General features: G+C 43.4%; 1 protein-coding gene across 1 annotated transcript in view; it reads left to right on the forward strand.

Moving 5' to 3' along the window:
* The window catches only part of ZC3H3 (zinc finger CCCH-type containing 3), a gene marked incomplete at both ends in the record, with an annotated part of 151,479 nt that overhangs the window by 63,902 nt on the left and 68,574 nt on the right, over positions 1-19,003 (forward strand). The window contains one exon of the mRNA XM_079533582.1: positions 3,702-3,849. Within this exon, the coding sequence (XP_079389708.1) occupies positions 3,702-3,849 (148 nt within the window). The remainder of the gene's footprint in view (positions 1-3,701; positions 3,850-19,003) is intronic.

Genomic DNA, 19,003 nt, shown 5'->3' on the forward strand with positions numbered 1-19,003 from the left:
AGAGAAAGAGTGTATGACCCTGGACTACATCTGCTTGGAAGAGGATTTTTGGTCCTGGGCCACACCTACTCAAAATAAGGATGAGAAGGATGAGAGGTAATGGTCTCAAGTTGTACCACGGAGGTTCAGGTTGCATATGAGGAAAAATATTTTCTCTGAAAGTGTGGTCAGGCACTGGAACAGACTGAGCAGGAAGGTGGTGGAGTCACCATTCCTGGAGGTATTCGAGAACTGAGGAGATGTGGCACTGAGGGACGTGATTGAGTGGGCATGGTGAGAATGGATCGGGTTGGATTTGATGATCTTAGAGGTCTTTTCCAGCCTTAATGATTCTGTGATTCTTCGAATGGGCATGATGGGGATGGGCTGACATCAGCTTCAAAGAAGGATGTGTGGTCCTGTTCTGCATCTGTTCAGATGAAGGATGAGTGCCACAGAAAGGATCTCTGCCACCCAGCTGCCCATCCAGAGGGCAGCAAAAAGCACTGGAGCCCCTTACCAGGTTTTTCCCCATCCCTGAGCAAATGGTGGTAGGGGAGTCATGGCTCCAAGCAAAGCTCCAACTCAGCAGCACAGCACAGGCTGCGAGCCTGGCCTGATAAATGGTGCTCATATCCCATTCAAATATGATGCAAGCAGTTTTTTTGTAGTTTGTCTTCCATTGCGGTAGTAAAGTTTTTAATTAGGAAAGCTAATGAGATCGATTAGTCATTAGAACTGACCTCTGGATCTCTGCGAGGAGTGTGCATGTGTGTGCTGGGCTGATAACGGGGGACGCTGGGGTATTGTTTGTAATAAAAGCGTAAAGTGTTTGATTTGAGTGAAATGTGCCACGGGGAATACATCATGTGGAGAAAAAAAATTACAACCCTGGGAGCCTGTAATGAAGGGAATTAAACCAACATCCTATCTAAATAACATGATTATCTACACAAAACCCCTCAGCTAGCAAGTAATAATAGAAAACTGAGCTCTTCGGAGAGCCTCTTTCAGAAGGTGCTTAATGCTGGAGCGTGCATGCGGGCGCTTTCCGAAGACCGGCTCTGGCATGAATACAACATCCAATTATTGCTGGGGAATGGAGTTTACCAGGTGCCAGCCCTTCTGCGTGCCGGCACTGGGGACACCTGAAAGCTGCAACAATTTGGGAGTTCTGTTCCGTGCAAGACGTGGATTAGATGTTGGGTTGATGAGTGACAATGCACAGTGGTTAAAAAAAAAAATAAATGTTAGCAGTGCAATTGACAGATTCCTACCTTAATAATTTTGCATGGTTGGAGCAGTGGAGGTGAAGGGTCAGCTGGTGCTGTTTGGGGAGGATTTGGGGTTGTGGTGAGAATAGGTTTGGGGATGTGGTTTTGCAGGGTTGACAATGGGAACAAGCGGGATTTCATCACAGTTGTGCAAATTTGCAAATCCTGTTGTTGTTCATATACTGCAAGCTTAAATGTAGTTCTCCGAAGGTTTTGCTGCTGTTTGGAAGTGATTCTAATTGCACTTAGTGCTCGAGCCTTGCAAGGAGCTTTAAAGATCCTTCTAGCTGCCCTAAAGAAGTTAGTGGGATACTAAGAATGAGAGGTAATGGCCTCAAATGTACCAGGGGAAATTCAGGCTGGGTATTACGAACAATTTCTTCTCTGAAAGGGTGGTCAAGCATTGCAACAAGAGGTGGTGGAGTCACCGTCCCTGCAGCAGTTCAAGAAACATGTAAAGGTAGCACTGAGGACATGGTTTAGAGGGCATAGTGTTGTTGGGTTGATGGTTGGACTAGACGATCTTAGAGGTCTTTTCCAACCTTCATCATTCTGTGAGTTGGCATGGTGAAGATGGGTTGACTTGATGACCTTAGTGGTCTTTTCCAACGTTAGTGATTCTATGAAAATTCCAAAGGCAGAAAAACACTGAAAAGCCAAATTGTTTTTTGTTCTCTTTCCTCTGTCTTCCTTTGTTCACCCTTAAGGCTGTGAGTATTTGCAGTTCCTCTGGTTGTTTCATCTTTTCATAAAATCTTTAAGGTTGGAAAGACCTCTAAGATCGTCCAGTCCAACTGTCAGCCCATTTATTTCCTTGAGAGCATCTTAAATGTCATTTGTTTGGAGGCTGGATTAGTAAAAGTAGTCTAAATACTTGGGAATGGAAGAAGTGTTAGGACCCTCCATCCCCCCCCCCAAAAAAAAAAGAAAATGTCATTCCCCTTTCTTAACTCTGGGGAGTATTTAATGAGTATCTTATTTAATTTTTATTCCAAATCAACCTGAAGCTTAGGTCACTGGTGCTAACTTCCTGGCTTTTCAGGTTGTTAAACATTTCCTGGCTGATTTCATGCGCCTGCACTCGGAACTTTTATTGATGCCTGCTGCCAACAGCAGCATGCTTTTCTCTCAAGCATCATCAAAGTCCAGTTCTTAGCATGAGATAACCTGCCTGCAGGCATTATTCTGATATATTAATTATACAGGGCTCCTAAGTAGGAATTAAAAAGCAGAGTGTTGGGGATGTGAAAGAAAATCTCTTAAGAGATGCGAACAGCAGCGCCATCCCAGTTTTATCACCTCTGCATAAAAGTGCTTGTTTGTGCGCTGTCGTGAGCACGCCTGACACTTTATAGGCAAAACTGAAGGCTGTGAATCCCTCTGCATGCCCTGTGCTCAATGAGCATTTATCTTTACAGCAGAGCATAGAGAAGCCTCGTGATCTTCATCTTTATCATGAAAAATTCTGGTGATTTATCTACCGATCTCGCTTCTCTCCATCCCCTTATCAGAAGTTGTAAGGCTCAAGCTGAGTTTGGGAAGGGGAATTTCCTGCTTTATTCCTCTTGAACCCAGCATTGAGACATTAGCTTGCTGGTGAATGGACCAGAAAGAAAATAAAATGCATTTTCCTGCTTTGCTTGTTTAGATGCACAAGCAGCATCATGGTTGTCGGGGAGGCACTTCTTGCAGAGATGGACGTGGGATCGAGTACCACATTTTCAGGGAAAGTAATGCTTCTGGTTTTCCCCTCTCAACCTTGCAATAATTTTAATTAGAGCATCTCCAAAGAAAAACAGCCAGCCCTTTAAATCAGTTATAAAACCAGAAGACTTAGTCTCAGCATGTAGTGTCAGCTTTAATTATCTGGGCAGTTATAGCTGTATGTTATAAAAGTCAGGCAATTAGATGCATTCCTTAAAGCTGCCAAAAAAATTGCTAGCTATCACGTGGAGGAAAACCAGAGTCAAACACATAGCTGTTAATTGCATGAAACATTCAGCAGAATAAAACTGAAGTGTAGATCATCCTTCAAAATATTCTGAAAATGGGAATGATTAAAAGCAGAAATCTGTTCCAAATTGAGGTTGGATATTAGGAAAAATTTCTTATTGGAAAGAGTGGCCAAGCATTGGAACAGGCTGCCTAGGGAAGTTGGTGGAGTCATCGTCCCTGGAAGTGTGCAAGAAATGTGGAGATGTGTCTCCAAGGGACGTGGTTTGGTGGGATGGGTTGGGGCTGGACTTGGGGATCTTGGAGATCTTTTCCAACCTTAATTAATGATTCTGTGAGTGAGCATGGTGGGAATGGGTTGGTGGCTGGACCTAATCTTACAGATCTTTTCCAACCCTAATGATTCTATGATTCTGTGATCCCTTTTGTCCTACCTACAACCTTCCTGGATGCACACCTGAATTTCAGCCCATTTTTCCCTTTGCTTTCCTGCAGGTGCCAACTTACACTTCATAAGGAGCCCCCCAGCAAACAAAGTGATAAAGACACGCTACAGGATAGTGAAGAAGAACGTGGTCACTCCATCCTCCTCATTTAGCAGCTCTGGCCCCAGCTGGAAGATGAGGCGTCTGCTGGCATGCAGGTAATTCTTCCATTTGTTGAATGCAGGACCAAGGGCTGTGAAGGCTTTTATTTCTGTTCTGTGTTCCGTGACATTAGAATGGCATTAGTCACAAAAATCACTTAATTTCTCTATTTGTTTAGCTACTTGGACTCATTGTTTATTGACTTAAAGTGTAAAATCATGTTAGTAATCCCATTAGACTAGTGGTGAACAGCTTACCACAGTCTGCTCCTTCATATTTGTTCTCTGTTTGAATTATTTGTTTCCATGAAGCAGTTAAATAAGGATGATGGATAAATACACGCATTAGAACTAAGTAAACTTGCTGCTGCTTTTGGAAATGAACATTTCCTGCTAATCAGACATGGTCAAGCCTGCTAATGAAACCAAGCCTGCTTTATAATGTTATCGTGGAATCATAGAATCTCCTGAGTTGGAAGGGACCCATAAAGATCATCAAGTCCAATTCTTGCCTCCATACAGGACCTCCCAAAAATCAGACCATTGTGCATATCTGTGCTTTGAAGGAGCTCACTGAAAGTGTGGTAGATGTCTGTATTTCAGCTGTAAGCGAGCTGCACTATTATCTAGTGGATCGTTTTACCAGGCATGTTTTGGAGGCCAAGACAAATTGTGTCTAAGTATAACACTTGGACTTGATGACTCTAGAGTTCTATTCCAACCTAAATGATTAAATGATTCTATAAGATTGTTATGATATAATAGAAATTCAGACCATCAAATATGTAATTGTTGTGTTTCCTCTTTGGCCCAAATAGAAGCTTTTAAAAAATAATTATAATTGATTGCTTGTGTTTTCATGTATGCCGTTTATACTGTGAATTTTGTTACAGTAAATCTGAAGTAGTATTACTTCTCAGATGTTCATAATTTGCTGCCAATAATTACCGTGCCTGATTATTTTGTGTGCAAATGAAGATTTGTTTCTCGCCAGTTGTAGCCTCCTCTTTTATCCAGTGTCTGTGGATCTGGCCACTCCAAAAAAGCAATACTGTTTTTTTTCTTAACATAGCAGAATGAATGGTTGAGTGTCAGCCAACCCAATTGACCCTAATAAATGCATTTATATCTGCGTTGACTTCAATCTTAGCCTTCCCCATTTCTGTCTCAGTTTTCCTGGGAATGGCTGCCTTTTTGTCCTGCACTAGCCATTTTGGAGCAAATTTTGCTTCTTTATTTAAATCTGGGAAGGGCAACCTGTCTGGGTGGAAATAGCTGCTGCTTTCTGCTTGTGATACAGAAAATCCCATTTCGATGACTGTTCTATCTTTGCGCTGTCTGTGAGTGCTGCCGATTTGTACAAGAGGCTGGTAGAAGGTTGATTTCTGTTTCTAATTTTTGTGACTGTGAAATGATACAAGATATGAGATTTGGGCAAAACTACTGCTTTAGGTCTCTCTTTTAACATGAGGTCCTGAAAGAGAAAAGGTGAGCCAAATATGGACTTGATCTGTTCTATAGTTGTTCCCATTTTATTCTCAAAAGGGGAATTTATATCTAGTGGATGATGCTTGTTAGTGGATTAGATTCTGCAATCACTTTCATGGCCAGATAATTTGCAACTTGGCAGTCTTCATGTTGAGCATTCATTGTGTCATACTGTGATGCAACATAGCCCCTCTGAAGTCATAGAATTTCTTGATGGTTCCTTTGGGTTCTGTTGGTGTCCCAAGGTAAGAGAGATCAGCATCTGGCCCTGTGTTGCTCTTGTGAGGGGGCTGTAGGCTGCCATGAGTTGGCTGTAGACAGCCATTAGTTAGGTGTAGGCCACCATGAGGCCTCCCCTCAGCCTCCTCTTGTCTGGGCCAAATAAACCAGGGGACCTCGGCAGTTTTTCTTACATCTTCCCTTCTAGATGCTTCCTCATCTTCTTAGCCCTCCTTTGGTTGCTCTCTAATGGTTTTATGTCCTTCTTATAGGGGTATTTGGGAATCAGTCATAAGGAAGGGAGAGCAAGGGCTAGCAAGCATATACCAGAGAGGAGAGTTATTTATCGTTGTATCAGATGTCAGCTTCTGCCCTGTGATGAATCTTTCAGAGCTGTAGAGGGGTGAGTTTAATGGTGGTGAAATGACTGTACTGGGACAAAATCATAGGATCATTAAGGTTGGAAAAGACCTCTAAGATCATCAAGTCCAACCATGAACCCATTACCACCATGCCCACTCATGAATCATGGAATCATTGAAGCTGTGAAGGATCGCTAAGATCATCCAGTCCAACCATCAACTCATCACCACCATGCCCACTCATACTAAAGTGGTAGAAGACCTCCAAGATCATCAGCTCCTACCACTGACCCATGCCTATCATGCCCACTAAACCATGCCACATCTCTGTGGTTCTTGAACACCTTCAGAGATAGTGACTCCACCACCTCTGGGTAGCCTGTCTCAATGCCTAATCACTCCCTTGGAGAAGAGATTGATCCTGATATCTAACCTGAACTTCCCCTGGCATGGCTTAAGTGTATTACCTCTCATCCCAAATCAGAGATGTAAGAGACACAATTCCTGCATTGAGTGTTTGGCTGAGGTTCTTCTTCCTGTGTTATCTCCAGATCTGGGAGGCTTATAATTGGAGAAAGGGGAAGGGGCTCAAGTTAGGGCAGAATTCCTGGGCTGAGTGCTCTATGTATTTTGGAGAGGAGGAATCTTTTCATCCAGCTGGAATTGGCTGAGAGTTCCCACTTGTAGAATAATTTTATCCATATTAATCTTTGACTTCATTAAATAATGAAGTTTAGTTCTTATGGCTGTTTCAGGCAAATCTTGATAAAACACCATCAGCAAATTAAAAACAATTATATTTTAAAGAAGCAATAAATCTCTTACTTTGTCTCCCTCTTACCTTCGTTGTGTGTGATCAATCATCGGCACTGTCTGCAGGAAGCACATGGCAAATGCTTCTTCTATAGTATAACATTTTTTTTCCCCTTATGCTCCTTTGCTCATCACATTCTTTTGAATGCATAACAAGGAATGATTCAGGGGACTGTGAGCTGCTTTTCCAGCTGCTTTACTGAGAAAACACAACTTTTCCTGGACTATTTTGCAGCATAAATTTGATCTTCATTTCTACATTCTAATGTGTGTGTCATATCTGACAGTTGACTTTTTAATATCCTTTTTTTCTCTTAAGCCAAAAGTATGAAGTTAAAAGGCTGGTGGTGCTGGGGTTGAATGATGCTCCCAGACTTGTATGTAGTTGTGGCTAGGAGGAAGTTTCTACTGTAAAATCCACATTTTGGGAGCCCCAAAAGTGATGGGCAAGGGTTTTACATGGCAAGTGATATTGTCAGATGTAATGTGATTCCTTTATGGACTTTGGGCAGCAGCTGTGTTTCTGTCCATCCTATTTGCTTGTCCCTGAATGTGTTCATAGTATTTCCCCACTCTATTTGGGTATGTATTCTCCAGTGACCAATGAGAAACCTTGCAGGGGTGTATGGAGCATTGCCGTTGTTGTCAACAAACTCTTTCAGATTTCAAGCAAAAACTAAGATGAGTGTGTTGATGGGAAATGGGTTATGGGGAAAGTCACTGCAGGTCTAGAGGTACCCACTGCTAATCCCAAGGTGATGAGTTGTGTTCTTCCCTTATTGCTGGGTTGCATTAAACTTCGCCCTGCCGCTGACTTTTCTGGAGGCGAAAGATGTGAGTATATCTTAAATTAATTTTACTACACTTTTTGTAATATTTTTGTTTTAAATAGATTTATAAGCAACTTGGGGGCTATTTCTCCAAATTTATGAAGATAATTTTCACTCTCTTGATAAGGTTAAATTTACACCTGCTATTTCCATATTAATTCACATTGCTAAGTGGATCTAATTTTCTTCCGTTCTTCTATCTAGTGAGTGTAGCCTTTCCTAATGCAATTTCCCCCTCACTAAATCACTGTGATCGGGAGTCATGATCGAGTTAAATTAACTTAAATTAATTTACTTAATAAGAGCTCCAGATCATTGTGAATGAGGTTAAGATTTATTGATCCTCCTTTTCACTCCACCCCCTTATCTCTCTGCTTTGCAGGAGCGCAGCTCAGAAGGGCTGTGATTTGCTTGCCTTAAATTTCATTTTCTCCTATTGACATTGCGGTTGGTCATCATTTAGAAATCTCATGGGGACGCCTTTTCTGCGGTCAGAATAGGGCTGTGCCACTTCACATGGACGGGCTGCAAAGAATGAAGCAATGCCTTCAGTAATGACAGCGTTTGTGAGTATTCAGAATGGCTTTTAGCCCTTCTACAGCAGCTTTTTGGAAACACTGCTACTCCCAGCCTCTTCCCGTGGCACTGGTGTTGGGAGCCAGTATGGCCAAGTGGTGACTGATCTGCTCGGTCAACCAGACAGGATATCCAGACTTGATAGACTATGGAGACAAGAGAAACCCTGTGAAGTTGAGGGTGCTGTAGGATTGGAGTAACTACTGGAGGAAAAGGTCAGAGAATCACAGAATATCTCAAGCTGGAAGGGAGCCATGAGGTTCGTTGAGTACAACTCCTGGAAGAGGTAGAGCATATTTTGCTGGGCTTTTATATCTCCAGGTGTCTTGGTTGGATCTGGCAGATGAGGATCATGGCAGGAGGATGTTCCTGGCTGATGGAAATATTTCCTCATGCAAAACCTTCCACTGAAAACCATCCACTGAAGGGATGAGTTTTATTAACAAAACCCAAATGCTGCTGAGCATCCCGCTCAAGGCAGCATTGGGAAATGTCTGTGCTTTCTTCTGGGAGGAAGCCAGGAGGTATCTCAAGAGCAACAGGGGACCTCAAATCTCTCACTTGTGGAGCAACAACCCCAATTTAAGACAATTTTTGGGGAGTGGAGAAGCCTGTGCCTAGTGGCTGATGTTGTGTTTATAGATTCCAGTGATAGGCAAGTTAAGCACTGACCCACTTTGAACAGTTTTCTTTTAAAATAGTCATGCATGTGTTTAAAAGAAAAGTAACCTGTCTGCAAATATAATCTGGCACCGATGGAGAACCTCAGATATTTCCTTCAGAAAAGTTTACTTCTTCTCTTGAGGGATAAACTTTCCCCTCCAGCATTATAAATAAGTAAAGAACAAAATAATAAAACATTTGTCAGAGAAAGTGCCTGCTCAGTAGGAAAGACTTGTCAGCAGAGGATAAGCTGTGTATTTTAGTTTTGTTTTCTTCTTTTCTTTCTGTTTCTTGGCCTGGGGCGAGTGTGAATGCACAGAGCTTGGGACAGGACCCTTGTGGAATTGAGTCAACCCTTGCCATGTGTTTCATGCATTCCCATGCATACATACTCCTTAGGGTGAAGTGGGTGATTAGGGCAGTGAAATGGGCTGGTGCTTGACAACTCACTGGGTGCAAGTGCTGCTACTCTGCTGGAAAGAAAAGATTGCTCTGTGCTGGTTTGCTCTTGCTTTTCAATCTACTGGATGCTGCTGTCCTGCCATCATGGTGTGTCTAGTATGGTTGTGGGTGGCCATAGAACCACCTCTGACAGTTACTGTCCTTTCAGGAGTTACAGGAGATGTCCTTTAGGATGCCTGTGTTCCAGGTTCCACGCACATGCCAACCTTCCTCTCATTCCTTCCTTTCCTTCATTGTGGATGAGTTTTTGGTTTCTGATTTCTCTTTGCTCTCTTACCCATTGCTTTGGGTATCCATCACTGGTAACTCAACCCAGCTCATCATCCAGTTGTTGCAATGCTTCCTTTCTAGCTTTGTCTCACCATCAAATTTATCTGCTCAGGGGGCATGGATGCCATTGGTCCCTGCAGTGTTCCCACGCTTGGTTTCCTCTTCCATACAGCATCATTGCCTTTGCCACCAGTTGATGTGCTGAGCTCTTTTCATGGTTTCTATCCTCTTGTGTACAGTGCCTTGCTGAAAGACAGTTTGTCTTTCATACCACGTTAAAGAGTGGCTTCTAAGCCATGGCTGTCCTGCTCCAGTGACCCTAGAAAATCAGTGCTGAGCTCATCACCCAGCTCCAAAGTGGAAGGTGCCCAATGTCCTCCAACTGGGAGGAGAAACCAAAATGATAAGACAATGACATTGTCTCAAGGAGGCAAGGTGATCAGAGGAATAGGTGCTAGGCTGGGTGATCTCGCAAGACAAAACTACACATACTGAATTGATGTGTGCCAGCATGTTTTTTCCAAAACTGATTACTATTCCTAATTCTTGCAGAATGCAGAACTGCGTGGTTGTCTCACCATGAACACTGGCTCGTGGCATAAGTGTTAAAACTGTGTCAATTTTTGGGGAGCATATTCTTGTGACTTCAGATATCCCAATTTGTGTTGCAAATCAGGGCAATGCAGAGTAGTTCAATTGCTTTGAAGCTGCACCATGCAACTCCTCAGGATGTCGCTGCATCTGCTTGGGAAAAGGAGGTGGCAACACCCAGATTTTGTGGCATTTTTGAAAACTGTTGAGAATTGGTTGAGATACGTTGGTGCTTATTGTTTGAAATCATTTGTCTTAAAGCCCAGCAGCTAACTAGTTTTGCTTGAGGTCCCTTCAAACCCCTATGATTCTGTGAAATTACAGAGTTCCCCTGCAGCCTTGATATTTGCTGGGAATTATTTCTAGTTATTGAGGAAGATCATAGAATTATTGGCCTTGAGTTGGAAGGGATCTTAAAGATTGTAGAGCCATAGAACGGGTTGGGTTGGTAGGGACACCAGTCCCAATCCTGCCCTCTTCCTCAGGACTTGCCTGGTGCTCACAGGGAGCTTGGGGCCATCCACTAGATTCTTCCTGTTGTCTCAGTGCAGAAGAATTCCTGTGCAAGAACAACCTTTGACAGTGATCACCACACAGTATGTACTTTGCAGTAAATTTTAAGATTTTAAGATGTAAGGCTTTTTCTAGCAAATATAATTGTGTTAATTGTGGACAGAGACATCTCAGTATTGCAGGATGGAGACTGAAAGGTGCATTGTTTTTAGCAAGAAAAGCTATGGGCAGGATGGTGATGCAGTTTAATTGCTCACTATGTGCAGGATCCTGTTCTCTCCATTTGCAACCCCACTGTCTCAGAAATAGCCAGAGGCAAATAAATTATGCCTGATTATTTCTCTGTGTTGCTAAGCATGCACTGCTCTCATGTATTCACTGAAGCACACCTCCAGGAGAAGTCAGCACGTGCTTTTTGGAGAGCTGCGCAAGGCAAATAAATCCTTGGTTTTTAGGGCTTACCTCCAACTTAATTTGACAACCAAAGCAAAAGCTTTGGCATCTCCATCCCAGCTGTGTGAAGGTAGGGTATGGTTTTCCTTGTGTTTTGCAGTGAAAAAGTCGTGCAGTGTTGAAATGGTCCAGAGTTGCTGGTGCAGTGTGCTGGAATTAAGATTCATTAAATCACAGTATGTTAATGAGCCTGGGGAGGGTGAGAGCTTCTGTGAGTGAGGTTTGGGGGCTGTATTGTGATCTCATACTGCTACGGGACCGGGACATCATCACAAAAGTTTCAAAGAAAATGCAGAAAACTGTTAGCGTCGGCGCTGCCGCTGATAATTGCTGAGCGCTCTGGCGGGGAGAAGCTTTAATCAAAGCCACTGTATATTGTGAGGAGACAGGGATTTGTTTTATTCCAGCAAAGGCTGCCTTTTGTCCTCCATCTGTGTATTTTATCCCTCCTTGATCTCTTTTTGCTGTAGTGGAAACGCTGAGGTGTTGATCTCGATGGCTCATAGCAATGATGCTCCATTGGGATTTTGCCTCCGCAGTGTGGGTTGCTCTCCGTGGTGCTGTCCCGTAGGGACATGAAAGACTGTGGGCATCATAACCTGATGGTCAGAGGACAGAACACCAGGGGTTAATTTGCTTTTATCAAGACAAGTGGCCGTGCTTCAGCCCTCCCTGGCTTCTGATGTGTTAATCTGAAAAGGAGTTGAAATGTGACTAATGCCCTTAAAGTTCCTGTCAGTTTTTTTCTTCCCAAATTCATTTGACATGAAAGTGAGAAGTAAACAGAAAGGCTGTGTTTAAGCAGATAACTTGGAAAGCCTTTTCCATCACATTTAAAAACGGCCGTGTCATGGATTCTGCGAATTGGCGGGTTCTATTTTGTTTTATTTTTTATTTTTTGTCTGTGTGGTAAATTTTCTTTTAATAATCTCGACGTGGTTTTACAAGGTTTAGGGATAAGATTTTTTTTGAAGGGATGTTAAACCATTCTCAAAAATGACATCTCATTAAAGTGAAATTCGTCTGCTGGGATTGGAGACTTTAGAGGCAGGAGGAAACTGGCGCTCCCGTCTGAAAATATGTTTTTTTTCTATAGGAAGTACTCTTAATCTTTTTAATGAGGATCGTATGAGATACACAACCCTGTATTGTTTCGGAGAAGTCTTGACATCTGGCCTAACATAATCCAGTCTCTGTTAGGGACTAGTTAGAGGCTTTAAAAAACAATGTCGCCTCTTCTTGGCAAAGCTCTGGATTAATCTTTTATACACTCCCCCCTCACAGAAAGAAAGGCACATTATAACATTCAATCTTTTTTTCTCTCTTCTATTTCTCCCTAAACACAGCTGACATCTGGGTGCTTGCCTTGACTTTTCCATGCAAATATCCAAGCCCTGACTTTTCGTTGGGTTCACAGCAGTGCCAACCAGCTCCTATGTCCTATACCCTATAACTACACCTGTCCCATACCAGGGCACACCTCACAAGGCAATATGATAGAATCATAGAACCATAGAATGGCTTAGGTTGAAAGAGATCTTGGAGATTACTGAGCTCTAAACCCACAGTTGTGGGCTGCATTGCCCTGACCCAAGTGCAGCACCCTGCAGTTGGCCTTATTGAACCTCATGGGTTCTTATGGGTCCACTTTTCCAGCCTGTCTCTTTTGTCCAGGTCTCTTTTGATGCTACCAGTTGTTCCTATTGTGTCAACTGCACCACTAAGCTTGGGGTCATCTGCAAGCCCTGAGGGTGCACTTGATGCATGTTATGTATATCACTGAATATAGACCCTGTGATGCATATATACCCTATAACCCTGCACAACTGTGCTTGTTGCTTCCCTCCTTTAAGGCCATAGTAATTGAGCTCTACTTCAAGGAACTAATGAAAACAAAATAAAACTGGGACTCAGAGGTTAACTGCCAGCTCTAAATGCATATGAAAATACTTAAGAATAATGGGATTTTCTTTTTTTAATTTTGGTTAATGGAGTAGCAGAGTTTTGAATGGATTCTATTAAGAATAAATGTGTCACTTCCGAACCTGGGGAGGCAATTATAGATTATTTACTCAGGACTGTGTTCATCTTGGATCAGTCCCTCTTGCAGATCTTCCTGGAACTTGGTGCATGCAGGAAGGAGTGCTCTATCAACAGGACACATCCTTTTCCATGCACCCACAGTTCTCAAAACCCAGGCTGGATCTTGCTGGGAGATCTTGTGGATTTATCACATGTTGAATCTTCATGGGTTTATTTTGTTTGTGGATAGAGAATTTTTTTACTTAAAATTTGGAGAGTTTCTACTTCCTTATTTAGCATCATTTGGACACAGTTTTGCTTTTGTAATCCTTAAACCTAGCAAAACACAGCTGTCTCCTGTAAATTAAAGCTACAGAAGCAATTCCCACCAACAGTCTCTTTCCCAACTGCATTCCTAGAAGGTTTTAGGCAGGTTGAGAATGGAGTTTTGAAATACTGTTTGCATTTGCTTCTTTCCAGAGAAAAATTCCATCAGGATTTTGTGGAAAACCCACTTCTTCCTTTTATTTGCAGAAGTGGCATTGGAACTTTGGGATTAGAACTAGATGATCTTTGAAGCCCCTTCTAACCCAAGCTGTTCTATGATTCTATACATGTTTCTACAAACTGCTTAATTTCAATTTCTATCTTCTAAATTACACATCCTCATTGCTGGGCATTGGGTTGCTTTGTAGAACAGTTTTGGAGTCTCGACCTCAACCCCTTGCAGGTGAAAGTAATTCCAAATGTACTCTCATGCTGCACTGAAATATCAAGTATGGCACTGAGCAAATGTTTTAGGTGAAATTAAGTTTGTTTGTGGTGTGCATGTTGGGTCCTCAAGGCAGAGAGCAGAACAACTAGAAATGTGCAAGGCATTGCCTACGTTGTATAACACTGCAGACTTGCTCACAAGTGGTTGTGTTGCTTCTTAACGGGTTTCTGCTCATCAGCAGTGTCTTGCTGACTGGGTGCTCCCACCCAGTTGTGTCTTAAGCTGAAATATTTTACTTAGTGTTTATAATGGGCAGAGAGCACAGTTCCCAGAGGATTTGCTGATGAGTGGTAATTCATTAGCTGGGATTTCATTCCCCTCTTTTGTCATCGCTTCTCCTTGCTTTCAGGCAGCTTTCAAAGTATCAAAGAAAAGCAGAATATCCTTAACAAGGAGGTTTATACAGATTAAAAGTTGAGAACTTTGAGCTGTGGATCAGCAGTTTTGAAATGGGACTGTATGGTCTATTGCAAGAACACAGGTGGAGAAATGGGGAGGTTGGTGTTCAGGCAAGTGGAGATGTCATCTCTGATTCTGGGATGATTTCAGGTACTGGGACTCCAGGTCTGAGATGGGCTGAGCACTTCTATCTTTCCCTGGGATGATTTCATGAGTTCTTTTGGGAAGGTTTGCTTTTCTTCTGCAGGGCAGAGTTGTAGAATCATAGAGTCATTAAAGCTGGAAAAGATGTCCAAGATCACCAAGTCCAGCCCCAGCCCATCCCCACCATGCCTGCTAGTCTATGTCCCTCAGTGCCACATCTCCATGTTTCCTGAATACCTCCAGGGCCAGTGATGCCATCACTTCTCTGGGCAGCTTGTTCCAATGGCTGACCACTCCTTCAGAGAACAATTTTTTCCTGATATCCAACCTGAATCTCCCCTGGCACAACTTGAGGCCATTTCCTGTGATGCAGAAGGCAAAGGGTCCCAAAACTAGGGGCGTACCCTGCTGAAGGTGACATAGGGACGAAACTTGGTGACTTTAGGATCTGAAGCAGGTCTCTAAAGCCCTTTGGCCTCACTCACTGATGCTCACTCTGTCCTGGGACATCTGTTTTTTCCTGTATAAAATGTCTCATGGGGCCATGAGGTTTCTGATGTCGCCTTTCCTTTGGTCCATCCACATTCCCCCATTGCCAGCTGTGGAAATTTACTCTTAGCCCTGTTGAGCAGTCTGGAAAGATGAAATCTGCTGGGAATACAGTTAGCAAAATTGCACACACTGTATTTTAAACTCATTTTGAAGCAGTTCTTAACCTTTGGAAGTGGTTTTTATAGGGCTGATAATCCCACCTAACAGCGGAGCATTTTGAGAATATTTTTCGTGGCGCTGAGTATTTACAGTGTCACTGGTTTTTCACCTGACAGTGACAGCTGCTTGAGTGATGTATTTAATTTCTGAATCTCTACCCTCCTGAGAGATTAGTAATGGTGTGGTTTTTGTTGTTTTTCTTTTCTCCTTCCTCTTTGCCCAAATGTTTTTTGCTACAAATGCTCCCAACGCCTCCCAGCTCCTTAGTAGCTCAATCACAGACATTTTACTGTGCCGATTGCTGGTGTGAAAATTGGTATTTAAAGGAAGAAAAAAAAATGCAAAAGAGCAAAGTGGCTGAATGGCAGCTCCGTGCTCCGTAGCAATGACCCTAATCACTTCCTATTAGCTACCAACGGCAGGAAAATCACAGGACCTCCATCTGAGCTGCGGCCAACTGCTGTTGGCAGCTGGGCTGCCCCCACTGAGCACCCGGGGAAGGCTCAGGACTCATAGCAAAAAAAAGCAAATGGGTTCATGGGGGCAGAGAGGTCATTTCGCTTGGCAAGTGCTCGAGCTTCATTTTCAGCTGATTAATTCTTTCCAGGCTAAGCAAACACTGAGCTCACTTTCAGGCCAAAAGATGGATCCATCTGGTTCTTCTTGGCATGAGGGAAAAAAAAAAAAAAAAGGTTTAAAAGGAGCTGGAAGAAACTCTTGGGTTAGTTATTGCGGAGTGATGCATTACTGTATGCTGCACTGGGTCCTAGCAAACACTGGGCTACAGAGAGCAGACTACATTGCTCTATCTTTGCAGCTGTATGGATCATAAGTCCTGTGAAAATTGAGTTATTTCAGTGTTGAGGTGAGAACTGAAGGTTTTATAGAATATGATGAGGCATTGGAATAGGCTGCATAGGGAAGTGGTGGAGTAACCATCCCTGGAGGTTTTTAAGAAAGAGGTAGATAAAGCACTGAGGAATGCGGTTTAGTAGGCATGCTAGGGATGGGTTGGGATTGGACTGACTGATCTTGGTGGTCTTTCCAATATTAATGATGCTATGAGTCTGTGGAAGTGAAAAACAGAGTGGTGAATCCAGGATCTCAGACTTCCTCCTACCCTGTTGGGCTACTCTGATGCAAGAAGTTATCAGATGACTATGAAAAATAACTTTTATTTTGATTTTGAAGCATTCTCAAGGCTTCTGTCTTTGGCTGGGACTGTTTGCATGGACATCACTGGCAGAGCTCCTGGAGGATCTGAGCACAGAAAGGAAAGGGTTCAGTTTCCAGTTTGGCCATTAAGAATATCTGTGAAACAGCTCAGGGTTGTGGGAGAAGCGTTAGTTGCCTCCAGGATTTCGTAGGATCATTAAGGTTGGTAAGATCACTAAGAGCATCGAGTCCAACCATTAACCCCTCCCACCATGCCCACTAACCATGTCCCTCAATGTCAGATCTCCAAGTTTCTTGAGCACCTCCAAGGACAGTGACTCCACCTCCTTCCTGGGCAGCCTGTTCCAATGCCTGACCGCTCTTTCTAAAACAGGATTTTTTTCCTAATATCCAACCTGAACCTCTCCTGGCCCAACATTCGAGCTGGGAATGTTCAGCGTGGAGAAGAGGAGGCTCAGGGGAGACCTCATTGCTCTCTATAACTTCCTGAAGGGAGGTTGTAGTGAGCTGGGGGTCAGCCTCTTCTCTCGTGTCATTAGTGATAGGACCAGAGGGAATGGCTTCAAGCTACGGCAGGGGAGATTCAGGCTGGACATGAGGAAGTATTACTTTTCACAAAGGGTGGTCAGGCACTGGAATGGACTGCCCAGGGAGGTGGTGGAGTCACCGAGCCTGGGGGTGTTCAAGGAAAGGCTGGATGTTGTGTTGAGGGACATGGTTTAGTGGGAGCTATTGGTAATAGGTGAACGGTTGGACTGGATGATCTTTTAGGTCTTTTCCAACCTTGGTGATTCTATGATTCTATGATTCTAACTTAAAGCCATTACCTCTTGTCCTATCAAAGGATGAGTGTTCTATCAAAGCAGGATGAAGTAGATTAAAAGTTTTGGGCACCCTGGGGATAAAGTGATGGGGACTGAATGGCAGAGGGAGATGCTGAGTGCATTTATCAGATCCAGCCCCTCCAGTTTTTTCTTCCCCAGGCTGAACAGCCGCAGGAGTCTCAGCCTTTCCCCATAAGGGAGTTGTTTCAGGCCCCTGATCATCTTTATAGCTCGCTTTTGAATTCTCCTGCAGTTCCCTGTCTGCTTTAAACTCAGGAGCCCAGAACTGGGCACAAAACTGAGAACACCAGGGAAAGTGGCATCACGTAGTGTCCACAGTGTGGTGGAAGTGGGCAACCTCCTCATGAAGGCCTACAGCTCCTACAGGTGGTTAAGAAAAGATTCTTCATCGAAAGGTGGTGGACATGGAACAGGCACCCCGGGGCAGTGAGCATGACCCCAGACTAACAGAATTCAAGGAGCATTTGGACAGTGCTCTCACATATAGGCTTTGGGGTTGGGTGGTCCTTTGTAGAGCCAGGAGTTAGACTCAATTATCTTTGTGGGTCTCTTCCAACTTGAGGTATTCTATGATTCTTGTATGCAAGAACTATGTAACCAGCTTTCTCAGTGATTTCTTCTTTCTCAATCCAAATTCTGATGGGGTGAGTTGCTCTGAAGCTATTGCTTCTGCTGTGTTTCCTTCTAACCCCTGTAGAGCATTTGTTTTTTTCATTTGGGATTTCTGTATGAGTTTTTCAGGTTGCATATAAGGAAAAACTTCTTCTCCAAAAGAGTGGTCATTCATTGAAACAGGCTGCCCAAGGAGGTGTTCCAGAAATGTAGTGATGCCGTATTTAGGGACATAGTGGACATGGTGGGGATGGGTTGATGGTTGGACTGGATGATCTTGGAGGTCTTTTCAAACCTTAATTCATTCTAACTTCTAAATGAATTTTTTTACCATTCACAGGTCCTAGAAATAGCATGGTTTTTGTTAGTTTGTGGGTTTACCTGCCTGGATAACCACTTTCATAGAATCATGGAATCATTAAGGTTGGAAAGACCTCTAACATCCAGTTCATCCCCATCATGCCCACTAACCATGTCCTTCAGTGCCACAGCTCCACATCTCTCAAACATCTCCAGGGGCGGTGACTCCACCACTTCCCTGCAATCCATTCCAGCGCCTTATCACTCTTTCTGAGAAGAAATCTTTCCTAATATCCACTCTGAACTTTGCTTCTGGATGAAGCTATAAGTGCTGCTCACACTGTGACTTCGCATGGCATCTTGTTTGCTGGATCCTGGCATTACTGCACCAAGCCCAGAGCTGGGAGCTGGATCTGCCCCGTGCCTGACCTTGGCACCATCCCACTTTTGTGGGACTGAGCTCCTGGAGAAGCTGGGAATCCTCTGGGGTTGCATGACCATCTGTGACTGGTGCCTTCCCGTTCCCTAGTCTGTCCATCCATCCCTGGTTCTGCCCATTGGAAGGAGGATTTGCAGAAGTGCACGGGGGAGGTCTGCAAGGTCACAGCTGTTAAAGCTGGGAAAGTGGGAAAAAAAGGGCAGAGGGGGTTCCCAAACTTGGCACAAGGACTGTAGCCACCTGTCTGGAGCCATCAATGGTTTTGCAGCTCAGAGTATGTTTTGATTACAAATAATTTCCTGTGGTTTTAAATCCATCCCCGTGGAAAAATCTGGATTTAATAATTGTTTCTCAAATTATTTTGGGTGAGTTTGGATTTGGGTTGCTGCAGGCACCCTGGGACTTGCTGACATTTCTGCTGAAATGAAAATACATATATGAACAGAAGCTGCAAAGGAGAACCCTGTGTTGAAACGCCAACCTCATGTCATTTAGTGCAATTTTATATAGAAAAATGTTTTATGGCTTGGTCACTGTGACCCCTAACA

This window comes from Tetrao urogallus, assembly GCF_951394365.1.
Source record: "Tetrao urogallus genome assembly, chromosome: 3".
Lineage (NCBI taxonomy): Eukaryota > Metazoa > Chordata > Aves > Galliformes > Phasianidae > Tetrao > Tetrao urogallus.